The sequence below is a fragment of the Anthonomus grandis genome, chromosome 6 (assembly GCF_022605725.1).
Source record: "Anthonomus grandis grandis chromosome 6, icAntGran1.3, whole genome shotgun sequence".
In the NCBI taxonomy this organism is placed as follows: Eukaryota; Metazoa; Arthropoda; class Insecta; order Coleoptera; family Curculionidae; genus Anthonomus; species Anthonomus grandis.
The window spans coordinates 11630131-11652740 of record NC_065551.1 but is presented as its reverse complement, the minus strand read 5'-3'; the positions used below and the strand labels follow the sequence as shown (position 1 = coordinate 11652740).

Sequence of the window (22610 nt, the reverse complement as noted above, 5' to 3'; positions counted from 1 at the left end):
AGAGAGTAGTAGTATCTTTGCCTACCTGCGACATTATTTTTCCTGAAGAGTAAAAGGCTTCATTTGCTCTTATCCAACCACAGCTGTATAAAGTCTACTGGATTGTTCTGAGTGAATATCCGCCTTTACTCGATAGCGGTCGTTAGGTAAAACCTCGATGACTTTGAAAGGGCCTCTATATTTGGGAAGTAACTTTTTACTTTCATTGTTTGCCGGAAAGCTTGTTACTTTTGAGAGTACGACATCTCCCACTGAATAAAATTTTGGTGGTGTTCGATGTTCATTAAACGATAAGTTTTGCCTGACTCTGTTTTCTTCGAGATTTTTGGCCGCTTGCTTCCGGATCTTTGTAACGTCTATAATCTCTTCGTCCAATACATTGTAAATGTCAGTGTCAGTTCTAAGTGGATAACCGAGTAGTAGCTCTGCGGGTGAGTGTTGAGTTATGCGGTGTTTCGTGCTATTTATTCCTTGTTGAATTTGTAGTATTTTGCTGTCCCAGTCGTCTCTCGTTGTATTAGCAGTTGATGTAGCCAGAGCCTCCAGTATGGTCTTATTCATGCGTTCTACTTGACCATTACCTCGAGGAAGTCCAACAGCTGTTGTGAACAGTTTAATGCCTTTTCTATCGCAATATTCTTTAAATTCTCTTGAAGTGAAAGCAGTACCCGCATCAGTAATAATTCGTATGGGATTTCCAATAATTGAAAAAATTTCTTCCAATTTTCCAACTACATGTTTCGAAGACGTATCAGGGACTGGTTGGCAATATGTGTATTTTAAAAATCCATCAACTGCCACTAATAAGTATTTATTTCCATTTTTACTCTCAACAAATGGGCCTAGGTGGTCTAGATGAATTGTGTGGTGAGGTCTCGCATACTTGGGAATTGAGTGAAGATACCCAGGTTTTTTTCCACTTGAGTCTTTATGATATAAACATTGTAAACATGCACTTATATATTTTTTTACAAACCTATTCATCTTTGGGAACCAATAGAATTTTTTCATTCTCTCAATAGTTTTATCAAAACCAAAATGACCAATATCGTCATGATTAGCTTTGACAATTTGCCAACGACAACTTTTTGGTACTACCCATCTTCGTCCAAATGGGGTTAATTTAAAAACTTTATTATCACGCAAGTCATAATTATTAAATATATCTTTATTATTATCTACGTCACCGCTTAGTAGTGTGTTCTTAATATCTTTAATACTATCATCTAAATCTTGAGCTTCTCTTAAAAAGTCGTTTTCAGAAATAACTAAAATGTTCTCTATTTGCCTGTTACCACTTTCAGCAAAATTGCGACTTAATGCATCTACGCGCTGCATTTGTGTTCCCGGTCTATGTAATATATTGAAAGAAAAATCCTGCAAGGTTAATATCCAGCGAGCAATTCGAGGTACGATTCTCTGTTTGTTTTTTTTCGAAGCGTTTTTAACCGCGTTACAGTCAGTAAAAATTGTAAAAACGTGCCCTGTTAAATAGTATCTAAATTTTCCAAAGTTTTGACTATTGCTAATAGTTCCAGCTCAAAAGAATGGTAGTTTTTTTCGGTATCGGTTGTTTGTTTGCTGAAAAATGCTACAGGGTGTTCCAAATTATCTTTTTTTTGTGTCAAAATACCAGCGTAACCATCTCGGCTTGCATCAGTATATACAATCATTGGTAATTGTGGGTTAAATAAAGCCAATGTTGGTTTGGAATATATTTGATTTCTTAAATGACTAAAAATTAATTCATGATTTTCTGTCCATTTCCATTTACAATGTTTTTTTAAAAGCTTTGTAAGAGGGGCTGTTTTGCGTGCAAAGTCTTGAATGAATTTTTTAAAGTATCCCGCAAGGCCCAAAAACTGTCTTAACTGATGTTGGTTTTTAGGACGAGGAAAATTTTGAACGGATTCAATTTTGGTGTCTGAAGGACAAATTCTATTAAATGATATTTCGTATCCTAAATAGTTTATTTTTTTCAATAAAAACGCTGATTTACTAAGTTTTATAATTAAACCGTATTGCTTAATTATTTCTAAAACTTTTTCTAATTTTTCTATACCTTCAATTACTGTTTTTGATGGTATGAGGATATCATCCAAATATGGTATGACATGAAAGTGACGTAGTGGCAAAAATATTTCGTTCATGAACTGTTGAAACACTGAAGGGGCATTGCATAACCCAAATGGTACTCTTCGATACTCGTAATGCCCTTCCGGCGCTACAAATGCCGTGTAACGAATTGAGTTTTCATGCATTGGAATTTGGTGATATCCCGATGCCAAGCCGAGGTTGGTAAAATATTTATAGTTTGTTAATGTCTTCAATTACAGGCATTGGAAATGTATTTTTAACAGAAATTTTATTTAACGTCCTGTAGTCGACTACCATTCTTTTTTCGTTATTCTTTTTATTTACAAGCAGAGCGGGACTAGAATAAGGAGATTTACTTTCTTGAATAATTTTTGCATCTAAGAGTTCTTTTATAATATTTCGATAAATTTCCTTATCTTTTTCTGCACATCGATATGCTCTATGGACTATTGGTTTTTCAGAAGTTAATTCTATTGAAAGTGTAACCGAATGAGCTTTACCTAAGCTATTTAATGTTTGGAACATACACATGTTGAATTTCTGTAAAAGTTTTTGTAACAATCTTAATTCTTCAGAAGATATTTCTCCATGGTGAATGTTAGTAGCATGTAGGAATATCCCCTTTATATTTAAAAATAAGGGAGTTATTTATTCTATAATACATAATATTTATATTCTCATTGTTCAGTTCATTGTATTCTCATCCGTTGAGACAAATGTCTTTATAAAATTTTGATATATTGTTTGAATTTTTAATAAGGTTAACATTTTTTGGTTTAAAATTTTCTTTAACATTTTTCTGATTTTCTTGAAAATTGTGAGGTTAAAATTACTAACTTTTTTCTTGTTTAAACAATAACTTTCTAAATGCCCTCTGACTTGACAAAAATTACAAATCTGGTTTCTATGCCTACAAACGGATCGATCATGACCAATTTTTCCGCATGTTTTGCACTGTTTGTTTATAATTTGTATGTGAGGTGTCGAGCTAGTCGAAGAAGTTTCACGACTCATTTTATGTTTAGTGTTCTCAAATTGAGATTTATTTTGTACCATTTTGTTGGCTGTAACAACATTAGTTTTATTTTTAAGATATGCGCCTAAAGCATTAACATCTGTCATATTAGAAGCTTCGACTGCTGCGCTTATATTATTGCCATTAATGGCTCCAGTAATCAAAGATATTTTATCTGTTTCCGAAAAATTTAATTTTAGTTTGTTGATCTTTAAAAGATGTTCGAAATAAAAATCATATAATGATTGATTTTCTTTGGGTTTATGATTAACTAGGTCCATTAACAACTAGTAACAATTTCGATTTAATTTAAAAGTTTGCTTAAAGCTTGAAATATAGTGGCCGTATCAGACCAATGATATAAATTTTTATTATATTGAATAATTTTGATCCAGTCATTTATATCCCGAAATTTGGGGTGAAAATCTGGTATAACGCTAGAAACGGTAATGGTCTCAGCGGGATACGACTTAATAGGAGGAGGTGTGTAACTTACAGTTGATCTGCTTCTGGACTTTTTTTGTTTTTGTTTACCAATTTTCCTATGGCTCTTGCACTCTTCACTTGATGTTGATGTCGATGAGGGCGACCGATGTCGTCTATCCCTTTTACTATTACGTCCCATTTTTCAATTTTGCACGAAACACCCTAAATTAGCCTTTTCTCAACAAGCCCGGTTCTTTTCAACCACTTCTGATGTAGTCTGGGCGTTTAAGCGATGTAGGAATAAAGCCACAATCTCCCAATAATAACTATATTTACAAATATCCCAAACATTAACTTTTGAATAAATAATAATTCTTAATTTATGCAAGTCTTATCACTTCGGATCGAACGAATATATCTATTCTCTTTTTTTTATCTCGCCCTGCGAAATATATTAAAGAATGTGACGATCGCCTGAGTTATTCCAAAAACATCCGATCAGGTGAGTCATGTCGGTGAATATTTTAAGTTTCAGAGGTGGGTTAGGAAGGGTAGTACGTCACTAGGTATAAGATTCAAAAGCATCAGATTCAATTAATAGTTTGACAAACGGGGCTCAGGCTGCCAATGACTAGAAATTTTGTGAATTATAAATTTGGGGTGAATTTGAAGCAGGTCTCAATGGTAAAACCAATCGCGCAAAAGCATTGCAAATTGAAATTTGCATTTGGGCAATAATGAAAGCGATATTGTGAAGAGCCTTATCTTAACAGAAAACATGACTCTCTGAAATGGTGGAAGGATAATGGGCATAATTTTTCTAATTTAATGAAGCTAGTTGGGCACAAATTTGGAACAGACTCCACATTAGTTTCACGCGAACGCCTATTTTCAAAAACTATAGTTACTTTAAAAAACAAAAAGTAGCTTATCGTCTTAAAAGGTGAGAGAATTAAGTGTTTATACAACAAAAAGTTCAGCGTTTTAACTTTAAGTTTTGCTATTAAAATAATAATATTTCTAATGACACATCATATTATTTATATGTACACTAGATATAGTTCAAAATTTAAAAAAATTACTGTTGAAAAATATATAGCTCCATTATAATATTAACATTCAGTTTTTTTAAATTTATGTTACCGAATTGTTTTGAAAGAAGCAACTCAATTGGCAAATATTGAACTTTGAACCTAACGTCGGTACGCGACAAGTTAACACTGTATTAGTCGACTGCTTCTGGCTTTTGTCGCTTTCCACATTTATACATATAGCATTGTTCACAATATAGTGCTTTTTAGTAGAAGCTTTTTTGAGAGGTGAAGAACAGGGCAAAGCAGCTTTTATGGAAAATCAGCTACAAATTAGCAGCCCATCTCTAGTTATAACTATTTTTAAAAAGGCCCTTTGTTTAAGATATAAAAAGTGTGACAATGAGAAAAATTGTATGGTGATGCATAATCTCTGACCACATGCAAGCTTTTTTTAGGAAGAGAAACCATTTTTTTATCAAATGACCCATTACTACCAATGGTAAATGACTCATTTTGATTGATTTTTTCATAACCAACCTGAAAGTGAAAACCGATCATAATTCAATTTTTTTTGAATAAGGGGAAAAAGCAATGAAGCATGGCCAAACAAATCTTAAACACTAACTAAACTATATAATTGACCATAAGGGGTTGGACCTTTATCCCTGTTAAGAATGTTTTTTTGATTTTTGAATATTGCTAAACTTTCATATGCATTTAGTTTTCTATTATTATTAACTGGTTTAAGTAGTCTATCCCTACAAAGTGGCCAATATTTAAAACATGTTCAGCCACACAAGTGTGGTTATATTACGTATTTAAAACATGTTTTAAATACTGGTCACTTTGTAGGGATAGACAACTTAAAATTACTTAAACCAATTAATAACAATACGAATTTAGATGTATACGAAAGTTTAGCAATATTCAAAAAAACATTCTTAACATGGATAAAGGTCCAATCCCTTATAGTCAATCATATAGTTTAGATAGTGTTTAAGATTTGTTTGGCCATGCTTCATTGCCTTTTCCATTCTATTAGTTACATCATTAGTATATAAGGAGATAAGTAGTTTTAGTTTGGTTTTAATCCTCTCCCGAAGATGCTAACATCATTAGCAAAACACGTATCGAAATTAAAAATAGAGTTTTGGTTAGTGGTAAAACTGTCTCATAATTTGAGTATCACACCAAAGGTTCCAACCATAGGACTATGATATAAGCATATATTAAAAACTTTTTTGTTTTTGTTTTCAATGCCGCAAACCATTTTTTCAGTCTCCAAAAATATAACACTACCAGTACCATCCTTGTTTATTCTAGAAACCTATTGTTTGATCCACTCTAAATTTAATTCAGTCATAGTTACTAATAATCCCAGTTTTAAGAGAAGTTCTCATATTGTAGCCTTGACTAATACTGCCTTGCTACACCTCACTCAACATTAACAAACAATTCCTCAATTTATTTCAGTTTAAAATTTCTTAACCATCTTCCTTCTTGAATTGGAAAAATTAAGGCAAGAATAAAATTGTGCTGGGGAAGGGTTACTATCGATTGTCAGACTATTTAGAGGATAATTTTGAGCTTAATTTTTAATATTTTATTATATACATATATATTTTTTTAACCCTTTGTATTCTGAAAAAAAAGAAGTCAACAATAATACATGTGCAGCCTTAATTTCAGACACCCTGGATAATGTGAGAGTTTTTATATAATTTAATGAATAATAAAATAAATATGTAACTTAATAAATATTAGGTACTTTTATTAATTTAAGTTTAAATATTTTCGACTTTTTTGTCAACAGTTGTCTGCTTTTTTTAGATATTTTGTCCATCTCTTGTAAAGGATATTACAAGCAATAAAATAAAATATTAATATAATTATTAAAACAAAACCATACATATCTCCATGTTTCAAATTATAAATATTTATACTCCTGGTTTTTGATATTTTGCTTGTATCCAAACTCTATACATTTTTAGAAGTCTGCCTCTGTTGACCTGCAGCCTTCTGTCTGCTCTGTTTTCTTTCTCAATAAAACCTTCATCTTTAAATAGCTTCTTAACTTCATCTGAAAGTGGTTTTTTTAGTTTGTTAAAAATGTTAGACATCTGTTTACCTTGAGTAAAAAAATAAACTCTAGTTCCATCTCCCCTAACATAAAAGTTTTGACCCAAGGACCTGCCAGGCTTGAACCTAAGTTGTGCTAAATCATATCGACCATAGTCTCTAAACAGCAGTAGGCCTCCAGGTTTTAAATATTTGTAAATATTTTTTGCTATGTTTTTATACCTATTAAAAAGATCAACATAAATTAATATATTATATACATATATAAACAACAAACACCTACTTATCAGGGTGTACTGCAGACATAACAAAAACCATAACTATAATATCAACACTGTTTTCTACTAGTGGAACATTCCATATATCTTCTGCTATATCTAACACGAAAACATTACACCTTTCTTTGTCAAATGTTGCAGAATCTTTTAAGATCTGAACTGCCTTTTCTGAGAAGTCACAACCGAACACCTTAAGATCTTTATTTTTACTATATTGCAAAATGGGAAATATAGTATTGCCAACCCCACAGCCAAGCTCAAAAATGGTCAATTTTTTGCTGTCTTTATTGGCAAGTTCTGGGAATTCAGTAAATAACCAATGTCTATCTTTAAAAAATTTGTTATCATGTATATCATAAAAGGAGTCCCAAAATTTGTTAGCAAGTTTGTCATATTTTTCTATCTCAGGTTCTGAAAATTTTATGGTGCTATTTTGTTGCACTTTTATCAATGCCTCTTGTTCTTGTGACTCATCCCATTCAACATCATCCCTAAAAATGTTTCAGAAATAATTTATAAAACATAGGATTTGTACAAAGGTAGAATGTTATACCATGCATTACAACTATAAACTTTGGAAGGATCTGTAAGGTATCTAGTACCATACTTTGGTTTTTTTCTAAATCTTGTATGGCAATATCTAACAAAATGTCTTAATATTTTCATACCAAGAATTGTGCTGAAAAACGTCGTTGCTGTCTGTGAGGTAACGGTTACCGAATTGAGGTCTTTTGTCTTCAGGGTTATCACTAGAGTTTTCCATGCTTTCAGAAAAGGATGTGTATTGTGTTTTAAGCACATAACACAAATATATAGGACTATAGGTTTTAAGCAGCGTCAATGTGGAACGCAGCACATGTCGTTTACCATCAGCCTAGTTATAGTCCGCGCTCGCTGTTATTTTATCATTATGATGCCGGTAAAGTCCAGTTCAGAGATCTATTAGAATCTTTGATGTGTCGCAGATGCCGCAGTAACTAGTCCGTGCGCCTATGTCGTATTTATTGTCGCATGATATACATATTTAAATGGAAAAATTTTCTATTGTTTATCTATGAAATCATTTTAAATATATGTAAAACCCCATGTTTTATAGTATTTTTTATTTTTCTTTCGAAAATGTCAATTTTTAGAAAGAAAATAATATCACAAGAAAATAATATAAAAAAATTTGACCGCGGACTAAAATCCAAGCATCTTACAAAATATTTTAAACACTCCCAGCACTCACAGACTTGTCACCTCTTTTTAGCCAGTCTATTAAACAAAGATAAAACATCTGCGTTCTGGCGATTCCTACTTTAGGCTGTGCAAGTAATTGTGTATCTCTCTCTATCCCACTGATTTTGAGAATTACGGGGCCGTACCCAGATAAATTTATGGGCTGTTTTTGTATTACTTTTGACGTATTTTTAAAGAAATCTTTAAGGATGGGTCTATCACCTTTAATAGTTGGGAGGGAGGTCAGGTGAGATCATTATTATTTGATGGGTTTTGCTGGTTTTCTTTTTTTCCCTTTTATGAAAGTGGTGAATTTAGAATTTGACCTGTATTCGTCCAAATTTTTTGCAGTTTTTACTGTGAGAAAGTGTGTTTTTTTATTTGTGTTTGTGGATTTGTTTTAGTATTATAACTTCTTCCACCATTCTCTGGGAAAAACCCTTTTTTGCTATAGTAAGAAAAACACTGTTTTTATTAAGAAAATAAGTCTAAAATTTTGTCTTTTACAGCTTAGTTCCTTCTGTTGTCGCAGTTGAGGATCAAATTTCGTGTTTGTCTAGGAATTTTTTTGACGAAGAAATTTACAACAAAAATCACATTTTTTTCTTACTTAAAAACCACAGGAATTTTTTCAAGAAGGAAAATGTCAAAATTTTGCAATTATTGATTTATGGATTATTCTGAAGATTTTTTTAGTCTTTTTTAAAGAAATGACTAAAAGCCCAGAACATTGAAATTTCATCCCAGGAGTGCCTGTAAAAAATAAAATAATTTGTCTCTTATTGACACAATAATATCTTGAGTTCTAGTAGTCAAGATTTTGAAATTATTGATTTATGGACTGCTCTGAAGGGTTTTTTAGTCTTTTCTGAAGAAACGCTTGAAATTCATTTATTAAAATTCAAAAAATTGGATTTTTTGTTCCAGGAGTGCCTGTAAGAAAAAAAAATTTGTCTCTTATTGGCCCGCCAATATCTTGAATTCTAGTAGTAAAAATTTCGTTATTATTGATTTATTGACTACTTTGAAGACTTTCCTAGTCTTTTCTATAAAAATAACTAAAATTTAATAACTAAAAGTCTAAAAAATTTGTCTCTTATTGGCATCTTACTTATACCTTGAGTTCTAACAGTCAAAATTTTCCCGTTATTGATTTATGAACTACTTAAAGGTTTTTTTATTCTTTTTTGAAGAAATGACTAGAATCCATTTATTAAGAGCCAAGAAAATTGCATTTTTATTCAAGGGGTGGCTGTAAAAGACAAAATAATTTGTTTCTGGTTAGTACCCTAATATCTTAGGGTTCTATTGATTTAATTTTGAAATGAACGAGTTATGGACTACTCTGAAGGCTTTTTTAGTTTTTGTTAAAGAACTTACTAAAATCCATTTTATAAAAGTCAAGTAATTGGAATTTTTATTTCAGGAGTGCCTGTAAAAACATAATAATTTGTCAACATTTATATGAGATAAAAGTATACTTATCTGATTCCTTTATGAGCTAGATAGAGATAAACTTATGTGTCAAAAAGATATTGATACATTTTTAAATTCAAACGTTTTTTCATAAATAACATTTAAATAATAGAGTGTTTATGGGTAAAAAAAATTGAATGGGTTTATGGAAAACGACTGTCAACTGATCAGTCCCTATCACGAATTTTGTTCCAATCTTATCTTTTGGCTCATTGACAACATGCAGCAATATATGCCCTTCAGCGACACAATAAAGACTGCTTCTTCCTTCATTCTCTGGAAAAAAGTCCCTTTTTTGCCATAGTAAGAACACCCTATTTTTATTAATTAAACAAGTTTAAAGTTTTGGGTTTTTCAGCTTACTGCCCCTGTTTGTCCTTAAGCGACACAATAAAGAATATAATTATAATGTAATGCTTTAGTATCCATATGCTGATGTGCGAGATGAAGTTGAAATCCATAGCAGCAACAGAGAAACTGTTTCCTTCCTTAATGGAAGAAACTGCCAAAGAACAAAGGCAAAAAAACAGAATTTAGAAAATTGTATTAATTTTTTGGGCCAGATTCAAAAGACTGGTTAAATTTATAAAAGTATTTAGTATCCTCAGTGTAGTTTTAGGATTCAGTATACTTAAAATGTAGAGTCTTATATAAGATTTTTAGTTTTTAGTATAAGCATTTATCTTTGTTAATTTTCACCTAATCTCTCCTATTATACACAATAACTAAATATGAGGCAAACAAATTAATAAATATTACATTCAGGATGTAAAGTGTGTTTTTTACAAGTAAAACTTGTGTCTTTTAAACGCATAAGTTATAGACCGCTAGATGATTTTTAATGTAAAAGTTTATTTAAAAAAAATATACTTCCACTTTTCTGACTACATAATTACTTTTTATCAAAAGAGATTGGTACGAAATATAGTAGGGATAGGGTTTTCACGAGTATATTATTATAATAATATATCATAATATGTATTAATTAAAAAAAAAAACAATAATAAAGGACATTGAATATGGCAGCCAAAATCCCCATTAATAATCACCACCAAGTAAAAATAAATATCAATACCCAAAAAAAGGAAATATATAAAATTTGAAGACAAACCAAAACATTTTACCCTTTTGTGTCAAACAGTAAATATTTAATGCCTTAATACACAGAATAAATGGGCCTAAGTAATTCGTACCACCTATTCTCTCATCACTTGTTATAAACACCCCATTGATGGCGCTAAAAACTAAACTTATTAAATTAAAATGTTTGGTTAAACTTATTTTACGTACTTAAATCTTATAGTTAAATTAAATATTATTTTGCTATCAACTATCTTCAATTTCTAACTTAATAAAACTAAACCCAAAAATCCCGAATAATAAAGTTTTAAATACAAATACATTTTAAGGCCGGACCTGTGCAACTTTTCACGATTGACTGGCTGCGACTAGGGTCAGGCATCTAACAAAATAGTACGTGGGCGCATTTAGTAAAATTTTACGAATCAAATTTATAAATTCTGAGAAAAATGCTTAAAACATTTATTTATTTAATGGAATGATTAAATATCGCTTAGAATATTACTTTATGACTCCATTTACATAAAATTTTCCGATTTAAACATGCATGTCATGGGACAATACAAGCAACACCGGCACACGGACTATTCGCGGCACATCAAAGATTCTAATAGATCTCTGAACTGAACTATATCTCCTAAAATTCACAAAATATTTTAATAATATTCTGTCCGGTTATTGACAATGAATAAGTAAATAGATATATGGAGATTATAAATATCTAGTTATGTTTCTTATCGTGCGAAGCACGTTTTAAAAAACAAATTTTATTTGACAATTAGTACAAACAGCAAGTAGAAACTATTTTCTATTGTACAACGAAGATTAAGGCATAAGGCCGTAACATGATAATATAAATTTTAATAGCAAATACAGCAAAAGATGCAAATACAAGATTTATAGCGAATACAGCGAAAGATAATATAAAGCAACGTTTACATTACAGTAAGCAAATATATATACCGAGTGGTCAATATTGTGGCCATAACTATCTACAAACTAAGGTTTTTTTGTGATCATAAGAAAATCAGGTAAGCTCAACTCCCAAAATATTTAAATGAAAATTGGTCTTGATATAAATAACAGTTAAATGAATTACGATGGTCCGAACCCTCTACAAACAAAGTTTTTTTTTTGTAAAAAAGTAATAATTGGTTAATTGTTAAAAAACTTAAAATATTTGGAATAACTTTGCCATAATATAAATAATAAATCGTGACATAAATACAGTTAAAGAACGTGATAAACAATGTCAACAAGTTGGGAAAAGTTTTTAGAAGGCAAAAGTTTTGACAGGATTTAACTGATTCAACAATCAAACGCCTTTTTAAAAAATATGCACATATTTTATATTGGCAAGCTTTAGATTGGTCGACCTTCTTGAACATCTAGTATAAAAGAACTTCTTGTAGTAGAAATAACTAGTTACAATTATTAATAATAAATAAATAATTGTTTAATACTATAATAATTGATGACCTCTTGATTGGGAAGAATTCCAATAATTTGACTGAACTATGCGTAGAATCTTGGATTCGGTAGCAACTACTTGGACTTTTTCGCAGGTAGAAGTATTTTTATTCTCCAAAAGCAGGATCCTGTAGGGTGCGTTATCCCTAATATCTTTATGTATTATCTTCTGGCATATACAGATTGGCGAATGGACCACTACACATATAAAGTTCCTAAGTCGCCGCCACGACAGTACGCTGGTCTTCGAGGTTCGAGATCCATTATTTTTAATTTATTTTAGTAACCGTCTAACGTCGGTAGTAGGTGCATCTCTTTCTGCAAAATTTAAAAAAATATTATGCGGCATTAATATAAAATTTTTCTAATGCAGGAATTACATGTGTGGAATCCGTATAGATTCGTATTTATAATTTTTTTATGCTGCATATTGAAATTGAAGCGTTGTTTTTATTAAAGTTAATTGATGACAAATCGGAAGATCTTGTAGGCGATTTAATATTGCCGGCCCTTATTACTAATAAGGCGGTTAGGAAAAGTATATGTTAAAAATTCTTTTACTCTAACCGCATTAAGCGGGACTGCCATCTTGTTAAGACTGATCCCAGGTCTATATCAGGGAGACATTGAACGACAGGAAGAACTTGGTTTTGTAGCAATTCAAGGTACTTTTTGGCGTTCAAAGTACCATCCATGAAAAATGGCCCAATAGTATGGTCGCCCAAAATACCTGTTGTAATAATATGTTATGAGTATTGAAATATCGCAACACTGTATACCACCACCTTTATGCTCATTAGTTATAATGCCGTGTCATACCACAAGATGTGTCGATAATGTCAATGTCAGTGTGTGTACGTCATATGTCAATGAAAAAATATAATCGTAGTCTGTGCCACAGAAGTCTAAAATCTATTAGTTGTTGTGTTTAAGAAAGCTTCTTGATATACTAATGAAAACCTGGTATCATAGATAATATATTGGTAAACAATAAATGAAACAAATACGTTTAAAAAATGATGCTGTTACATTATGCACGTATTAAAAAAGGAAGAAGCTATATCGTCTGGTGTAAACGATATACCCAAGCGTGCCGTCGACAAATCGTTAAAAACTAGGCAATCCGCAAGACACTCACGACTGAACATTTTATTTAGAATCAGTCATATCGAGTAATCGTGTCGAATCGTGGTTTTAGAATCCCAGCACGAACTTAAAAATATACCTGGACTGCTAATGCATATGGCCACGATACCCAAAAATGACCACTGCATGGTGGCCGCCATTTTTATAGTGGTTGTGTCCTTTTGATGTTGGTCACTCTGAAAATTTTTAGTGTTGCCAACAAAAAATATATTAACGGTAATGAAGTTGACATTTGACGTGTGAGTATAGCGGATTGCCTAGTTTTTGACGATTTGTAAACGACGCTTGGGTATATCGTCTGGAACAGGCGATGTATCTTTCTCCTTATTTAATACGTGAATAATGTGTCACCATCTTTATTTAAAGGTATTTGGTTCAGTTTCTCAAAACCGAATTATTGTGAATTGTCCGTCTGTGTTGTTTATAATAGAATAATATATTGAGTTGTTGACAGAATAATATATTTTTTCTATATAAACCCTTTATAATTACAAACCCTCATAAAATCATCTATATTTTGATTCCTATATATGGTTGTACCTATTAATGTGGAGACACTGTACATGGTCGGAAAGTAAAACTTAGAAAACTAAGGAAAGTATACCTAGTAATAGTAAAAATAGAACGAAAATAAGTATTTTTAACTGAATTTGTTAAGTAAATACAAGCAAAAATTTAAATGAATATCATGATTTTTATGGTATTAGGATTTATAAGATTCAAGATTATCAGAATGATAAAACAAATATTTTAAAGTGCACGCATCTATTCCAAGTTTATTGAAACTTTGTCTCATTTTAGGTGAGAATTACTTTCTTTCATAAATTTTAACAAAATTCTTAAAGAAGTACCAGAAAAATCACAGATCTAACGCAACTATCTTAAATTCTTACCTATATGTAACTTTCTATTTTGTATTTTTGTAAACATAACCTCTCAAAAACTTAAATTGTTTTGTTTCCCTACAGTTGTTACAATTAAAATTTGTCAGAGTGACCAACATCGAAAGGACACAATCACGCAAAATGGCGGCCCCCTAGTAGTGGTCATTTACCTTTCATTGAATTGGCAGTCCAGGTATATTTTTAAGTTCGTGAATCCCAGCCTGAACACAAATATAGGTCTGTGCTGAATACTGGACATGTGTTTTATTTCACCTATTTTAACAATACCAGCCCAAAAATTCAACTTTTAAGGGTACTAAGTACGGAATTGAAAACTTCTGTGCTCGTTTTCCTGAGACCAGTGACAAACAATGGAATGATTATGTTTACCATGCAATGGGAAAGAGGACATTTTATATATATACCTTTCCCATCAAAGTTTCACAAAATACCATTCTTCGCCACTGGTCTTCAGTCTTCAAATACCCCCTGACTTTTGAAATATTTGTATTCTTGTTTTTTCCAAATACTCCTCACGGTTTCATGGTGCGTACTGAGTTTTTTTCCAGCACTTCTGCTCGATCATGTTGAAACCAAAACTAAAGCACTAGGAACCATTTCGGCCCATCGTTCTATCTGCTGGATCTTTTCAATAGATGGTTCATGAATTTTGATGTGATAATTTCTATATTCTTGGAGGCAAAAAAGACATTTCAGCAAAGCAGTTTTAGCACAAGGAATCGGTCTCTTTTCAAAAATTAATTAGAATAAATCTCTGCATTGTTCTGCCGAATTGCCTCCATAAACTCTGAAAAAAAAATGAAATTAGCGCTTTAAAACTCAACAGTGCATTACGCAATCACACAGCCAGGGCCGAGCCGTGCCGGGGGTGCAAGGGGTGCGCCGCACCCGGGCGGCGCTCATTTGGGGCGGCAAAATATCCGAGAAATAAAATAAAAAAGCGCCAAGTAATGAAAAAAAAATTATGAATAACAAAAATTTATAAAATTTAAAACTTATAATTAAGGCGCCAACAGAATACAATGTTTATTGAAACCGAGCATTGTTCCCCGAATCGTTGCTATAATAATAATAATCTATATAGATAAATAAAGGTACCAGGACCAGGTAATAAAAACAATAGCACCGCAATTATGGTGGGTTCAGCCAGGGCGGCGCCGGGTGCTGATGATGTTATAAGGGCGGCGTAATTAAAAGAGCCGCGTAAAGTACCACCAAATTCCTCGAAATTTATTTCTTGCGGAATTTCAATACTTTTGGGTAATAAATAATATGTATTTTGGAGCTGCAGAAATAAGCGGGGGTGTAATGTTTAAATTCCCACCCTTTTGTTTTTAATTTATTTTAATTTGCGACTTGTCGATTAGTGTTTATTTTTAATACATTTTATATAAAAATTGTGTTTGTGTTGTTAACGGTAAGTTTAAAATATTTTATTAATATCTTCCAAATATTTAGAACTTCATGCTTGTAAAAGTAAAAGTAATGTCTGATTTTTGTGCCATATCTAAAAAAAATATTTGTTGATTTAGATGGCTGATGGTCGAAAGAGGCTTTCTGGTTCCCAATACCGAAAAAGGAAGCTAGATTTAGTAAAGTTTGTAAAAACACTACTGGTCAGGGGTTAACAGATTTTTTATTAAATTATTTAAAAGAACGGGATATTGATATTGCCGATATGAGAGGTCAGGGCTATGACAACGGAGCAAACATGAAAGGCAAGCACAATGGCCTACAAAAAAAATTTTTAAATATTAATTCTAGAGCCTTTTTTGTACCCTGTGCTGCCCATAGTTTAAATTTAGTAGTTAATGATGCAGCAAAAAGCTCTCTAGAAGTAACTAATTTTTTTAGCATTATTCAGGAAATATATGTCTTTTTTTCGGCTTCAACTTACAGATGGAATGGTCTCTTAAAAGAGCTGCCCAGGCTAACACTAAAGCCCTTATCGGATACCCGCTGGGAAAGCCGTATTGAGGAAATAAAAACTCTTAGATTTGAGTTAGAAAAAGTGTATGATGCTCTGTTTACGCTTTTTAATGATGAAAGCAGAGATAATGAAACAAAGAATATTGCAATGTCCCTAATAAATAAAATAAAATCATTTAAATTGATTTGTTCGTTAGTTATTTGGTACAACATTTGGCAAAAATTAATATAGTAAGCAAAACACTGCAAAAGTCTAATGTTATTTTACCAGAAGCTGTACAGATGCTAAAAGAAATCAAATTATTTTTGACACAAATGAGATCGGAAAACGGGTTTTTAGACATGATAAATGAATCTAAGAAAATTGCGGAAGAAGTAGACGCCGAAATTTCCTTTCCAGCCATTCACCAAATACCAATAAGACCAAGGAAAAAAAAACGTTTTTTAATTAAGAACACAAGGATGAGCCAATCCAATCTCCAGAAATAAATTTGAAAGTAAATTTTTTTTTAATATTCTTGATATTTCAACCTCAAAATTGGATGAGAGATTTCACGATTTACAAAAACATATTGAATTATTTGGTTTTTTAAACAATTTGAAAGCATTTTCCAAACCCGAAATAATGACCTATTGTAAGAATTTAGAAGCTAAATTAACTGACCCTGAAACAAAAAATATGGACATAAATGGATTGGACCTCTATAATGAAATCGACATATTATCAATTTACATTAATGATAGAAATATTTTCTCGGCCAAAGAAATATTAATATATCTGGTTGCTAACGATTTGAAAGGCATATTTCCAAATGTATTCGTAGCTTTAAGAATATTTTAAACAATGCCAGTCACTCTAGCCAACACCCACTCAAAGACAAGGCCTTAGTGCTTGGCGCGTGACGTCATCGATGTGGGCCACCGATTTTTAAAAACCAAGGGATTTCATATGCTAATATCTCAATATTTGGCTTATTTTAAAAAATGCTAGGAATAGAATAGAGTTCAGGAAACATTCAAAGGTATGTTTTAGTTCTGGTTGAATGTCAGGTTAAATATTATGGTGTAATATTAAATGCAGACTCCCAACTCCCCTACATCTGCGCCAAAATTCAACATATGTATTTAGGTATTTATAATTTTTTTATACCATCAAGTATTAAAAAATGTTATTATATACATATATTGACTTTAAAAGCTTAAAAAGCTTAGGTATACTCCAGTTTATGTAATTTTTTAATTGCAGAAAAAGAAGCACATTTTTTCTTCGAGGTGTCAAAATCAAGAAAATAAAATTTTTGGTCTGGTTTAGAGTTAAGCCAATTATTAAATACACATTTAAGTAAGTGAACTGTGTCAAATAGGTAAAATAATGGTCTCTGATTATCTATGGGATGAGGATAAACAATGCTAAGTTGGTCTGCAGTTGAAAAATGACAAATGGCTTTCCCGTTAATGGCATTATTATCACACTATTAAAAAACTATGTACCCAATCTCCTCTAAATTTTCAATAATTGTCTTAATAAAATTATAAAATATGCCTGATGTAATTTTGGAGATGGGAGCTATGTGAACTACTTCCTCAAAGCTGGAACACACACTTGTAATCATAAAAGTAAATGCCGAGGAAGCTAGAGACTTATTATTGACTGATGTTCCAGTGATATTACCGCCTTTATGTAAGGGTCAATATGAATTTCATCAAAAAGTAGTGTCACAAATCTCCCATGATCCTTTAGTAAACTAAACACATTTCGGGCATAAGTTAAAAACATTTTTTTTCATTTATGTGGGGATCGGTCATGTGTTTGTTATAAATACCCATTATAGTTTGAGGATGTGGTAAAATTAGGGATCCATAATCTCTTAAATACTTGTATGCATGAGGACTAATAGTATAGATTATAGAAGTCATTTACAATGATTGTACTACTTGAATATCTGTACCTTTCCTTTGCAGTTCTAAGCAAAGCTAATTGTTCACAAATAAAATCTAAAGAATGCACTATTTTGTTGTCTTCAATGTTTTTAAAACTTTTTAGTATGTTTGACACAAAATGGAACACACGTTTCATTTTATTTATGTCATTTGATGGTTTGGCATGATCGAGAATAGTATTGCCAAGAGTATTGGTAGCAGTCTCGGTAGCAGTATTTGTAGGTGGCAGAAAGTCACAGTCGGGGTTGTCATTATTGGTAACATTTTCCTCCAAAGGCAGGTAATAATAGTAAGGTCTATTGCTTCAAGTATTGCATATAAATCATCTAAACTATGGGAAGTATATGGAGTTTTAAATTTTGATGTTAAAACACAAACTGGTTCTCTATATAAAAAAGTTTCAAAAGTTTCAGTCATGGTTTTAGTAATTCTATTGTAAAAATTTTACCTGTGTTGGAATCTTGAACTTAATATGTATAATAAAACGTATAATAAAGTATTCTTTATTATACTACCTTCAGGAAAATGAGCTTCACATACTTTGGTGTTGTTTTTGGGCTCAAAGTCATTTCTGTGTATGGCTTTTACCCATTTCCCCCTTAGATTTAGGTATATCCTTAGGAAAACCGAAGACATGCACTTTAGGTCCGTTTTTCTAGTTTCCGTTACAACCCGGAACACAACACATTTGAGGCATATTTACACTCTGGTATAAACTACAAGCCGAACTAGGAGAAAAACATTAAATTAAACACGAACTAAGTCTGATATAAACAAATAAAACCGCGACCGAGAACCGGTTTTTCCGAGGATTTTTCTAGTCCGAAATTACGATTTAAAAGTACGCGAAGAGTTTACATAAATATAACATACACGTTTCGCGGAAATAAACAGTTCCGATTTTAGAAAAAAACACAAAAATGGGCTAATGTTTACTGCGGATCTCGTCAGAAATACCGGCAACCACAGAACATAAATATAAACAACCTAACCGCTCGTTTCATCAGGTGGCACAACTAGTAGATGCGCCGTTGTCAGATGTATATAGAAAGAACTCCTATTGGCAAGTAACAAGGTATTAGATAAATGATAAAATTTGAAAAATGGAAGTTTAAATTATAAAAAGAGAAATAAGGATGCACTCTTTTTTTTAACTAAATTGTAAAGTAAGAGCAGTTAAAGATATAGATTTAATTATTTTAAGATAGTAATAGATCATCCTAACGTTCACGGCAATCTGCAAAGTCTGACAGCGTTGCAGGCAGCCTTCCGTGGACGAACACCGGCAGCGCTAACAGCTGAATTCACGCGAAAATCAACCCGAAGTGCATGGCCCAAACGTGTGACGTCACGAGCGAAATTTTTTGGAGCGCTTTGTCCTTTTGTAGAGGTGTTATTGCTCTAGCTCATGGGGAACGCTCATTTTCCAAACTAAAATTAATAAAAAACTACTTAAGATCCACAATGAGCTAATCAAGACTATCAAATTTATCAATAATAAGTATTGAGGAAGACATTGTTTCTAATTTAGATGTTACCGACCTAATTAGGGAATTTGCATATAAAAAGGCAAGAAAAGTAAATGTTAGCATTTAAACCAGGGTTCTAATTACTTTTTTTTAAATTTCTTTAAATTAGTATGTAAGTAAAATATATTTTCTTTAGGTGTTTAAATCGATGTAATTACATATTAATATAGAAATACTTATATAAGTAAATAATATATGCTTTTATGTATAGATAATATTGATATATTGATTAATATATGTGTATTTGGAATTTAATTCAATATGATTTTTTTATTACACCCTTTTTTTTAAACGTTGTACTTTGGTTTTTGCGCATTTTTTAAAACACTTTTTATAAAAATCACTGCAGAAGGGGCGGCAAAATTAGCTCTTGCACCCGGGCGGCAAATACCCTAGGCTCGGCCCTGAGTCCCGTACTTTTGGTGAAGAAAAAAAATTGTGAGCCGCGCCTAGTTTGTGATTTTAGGGCTTTAAAACGTATCACTGTGAAAGATCGATTTCCCCTTCCCCGCATCGACGATCAAGTTGATCGTTTAAGTGGCTGTAGGTATTTTACTACTTTAGATATGGCCGCTGGCTTCCATCAAATTAAAGTTCATCCTGAATCAGTAGAAAAATTAGCATTTATTATACCCGACGGCCAGTACGAGTATTTGCGTATGCCATTTGGCCTCGCGAATGCCCCCTCCATTTTTCAAAGGGCGATAAATCTTGCTTTACAGGATGAAATTACAAAAGGTTTAGTTTTGGTGTATTTAGACGATATATTGAATCCGTCTACTACCCTTGAAGAAGGCTTAACAAATCTACGAAAAGTTTTTGTGACTTTAAGATCTCACGGATTTTCCATAAATGAATGAATAAATACAATGAATAAATGTAGTTTCTTAAAAGAAGAAATTGAGTATTTAGGTAGATTAATTTGCAAAGGTGATGTGAAACCCAGCCCTTCAAAAACATTGGCTCTAAAGTCTCTGTCACCCCCGACAAATGTTAAAGAAGTGCGCCAGTTTTTAGGTCTTGCGGGATATTTCCGCAAGTTTGTCCCCGAATTTTCAGTTAAAACCAGACTAATATCACATTTACTAAAGAAAGATGAACCTTGGTGCTGGGGTGATAAACAATCTAAGGCTTTTGAATATGTCAATAATATTTTGTCAAATGAACCGGTTTTAGCCATATTTGACTCCAATCTTCCTATAGAGCTGCATACGGATGCCAGTAGTCATGGTTTTGAAGCCATTATCTTACAAATCCATGATGGGATTAAGCGTGTTGTTGCATATTTCAGTAAAGCCACATCTGAGTCACGTTACCACTCATACGAGTTGGAAACGTTGGCCGTGGTTTACGCACTGAAACAGTTTAGACACTATTTTGTAGGTATTCCATTCAAATTGGTCACAGATTGCAACTCATTAAAAAGCTCTCAGTATAAGGGTGATTTAGTTCCGCGAGTAAGTCGTTGGTGGACTTACCTACAGGACTTCAATTTTATTATTGAGCATAGGGCGGGTAATCAGATGTCGTATGTGGATTATTTAAGTCGCAATCCACCAAAATCAGTATGCATTAATTGAATTTCTGAGATTGTTGATGGTGCAAGCGAAGCAGAGTTTAGCGTAATGCCTGACGGTTGGTTGTTTGTACAACAAAGTACAGACAGCGAAACTCAGGAACTTAAAGAAAAATTAAACAATGGCGAGCTTGATAAAAGTCAGTTTTGATGATTGATAGTACTCTGTGCCATTTAAGTGAGATAAATTCGGAAAGAGTAACACAATACTTTGTGCCTAAAAATGCACGTTATGTATTATTAAAGGAATATCATGACAGTCAAGCTCATGTTGGTTTAGATAAGACATTATTAAGTATAAACTCTCACTTTTGGTTCCCAAGAATGAGGGCATTCATTAAAAAGTATATTGACGCGTGCTTAACCTGCCTCACCCGAAAACGCATCCCTAAACCATCCAGCTATGAAATCCATTCAATAAACAAAGTTGACATTCCATTCAACACTCTTCACATTGATTGTTTTGGACCTTTACCTAAGACTGAAGAAGATTTTGCTAATATTTTCGTAGCTGTTGACAGTTTTTCTAAATACTGTTTTTTGTACGCCTTGAAGAGTCTCAAAACGGATGAAATTGCTGATTGCATAATGGACATAATATATCTTGTAGGAACTCCAGCTCGAATAATAACAGATAAGGGGTAGACAGGTAGTTCTCTTCGTGCAGTCCAGAACCATGAACTCTTACGTGAACGGGAACGGAAGAGTGGCATTTCATTACCCCATACGTACACCAAGCTAATGGTCAAGCTGAACGCTACATGAGTTTTATTGCAAATTTATTTATTTTTTTATTTCGCGTATTCAGCTGATTATCAATTCTACTGTTCATAAAACCACAAAAAGGACACCCCTTCAAACGTTATTTGGATGTGATAACAGAATACCCGAAATTAAGCATATCATTGACAATGCGTCGGAAGATAAACTGCCTTCTTCGCCTATTCAGACGGAGAAATGGAAGCAGTTTGTAAAGAAACGTCTTGATGAAAATGCAATTATTCAAGATACGTACGTGAATAAACGTGCAAAAGTACAAAAAACCTTTAAATTTGGTGATTATGTACTTATTAACAGAGAGGTTATTAAGCCAAAGAAACTTAAGTCTGGATGGTTGGGGCCATATAAGGTAACAAAAATCCTATCTACGAATAGATATGAATTAAGGAAAGTGGGAGATGTTGCTGAATCTACTAGACTTACAGCAGGAGCGTCTTAGCAGATGCGTTTGTGGCCAAAGGAATGGACTCCTGAGGACTGCTCAGAGTTGCTTGAGTCATACGTATTTACTGATAATGATGATTGCCAGGTAACTAATATTATTATAATTGAATGACCGTGTGAGCGATAATTGTTGGTATAATGCTGTCTGGCGGATATCTCACTGGGTCAAAATATTTTTAGATAG

General features: G+C 32.4%; 2 protein-coding genes across 5 annotated transcripts in view; both read right to left on the bottom strand.

Annotated features, from left to right (window-relative positions):
* Positions 1-22610, bottom strand: part of LOC126737964 (uncharacterized) — a 169482-nt gene that overhangs the window by 105998 nt on the left and 40874 nt on the right. The gene's annotated exons all lie outside the window — the stretch shown is intronic.
* Positions 6441-7787, bottom strand: LOC126737963 (methyltransferase-like protein). 2 transcript variants are annotated; one of them, XM_050443099.1, is made up of 4 exons: positions 7598-7787; positions 6935-7420; positions 6701-6873; positions 6441-6652 (listed from the first exon to the last, which is right to left on the bottom strand). In XM_050443099.1, the coding sequence occupies exons 1-4, from the start codon at positions 7690-7692 to the stop codon at positions 6510-6512; spliced, it is 897 nt and encodes a 298-aa protein (XP_050299056.1). In that variant the 5' UTR covers positions 7693-7787; the 3' UTR covers positions 6441-6509. The 2 variants fall into 2 exon arrangements, with proteins under 2 accessions (XP_050299056.1, XP_050299055.1); XM_050443098.1 differs by having other exon boundaries at positions 7483-7739.

What these genes read in the sequence shown, in the direction of transcription:
- LOC126737963 (XM_050443098.1), bottom strand. Translation starts at nt 7,730, where the DNA reads ATGTGCTTAAAACACAATACACATCCTTTTCTGAAAGCATGGAAAACT. An exon ending in GTTTATAGTTGTAATGCATG is followed by an intron (nt 7,421 to 7,482) that starts GTATAACATTCT and finishes AAACATTTTTAG; the next exon opens with GGATGATGTTGAATGGGATG. An exon ending in TCTGCAGTACACCCTGATAA is followed by an intron (nt 6,874 to 6,934) that starts GTAGGTGTTTGT and finishes TCTTTTTAATAG; the next exon opens with GTATAAAAACATAGCAAAAA.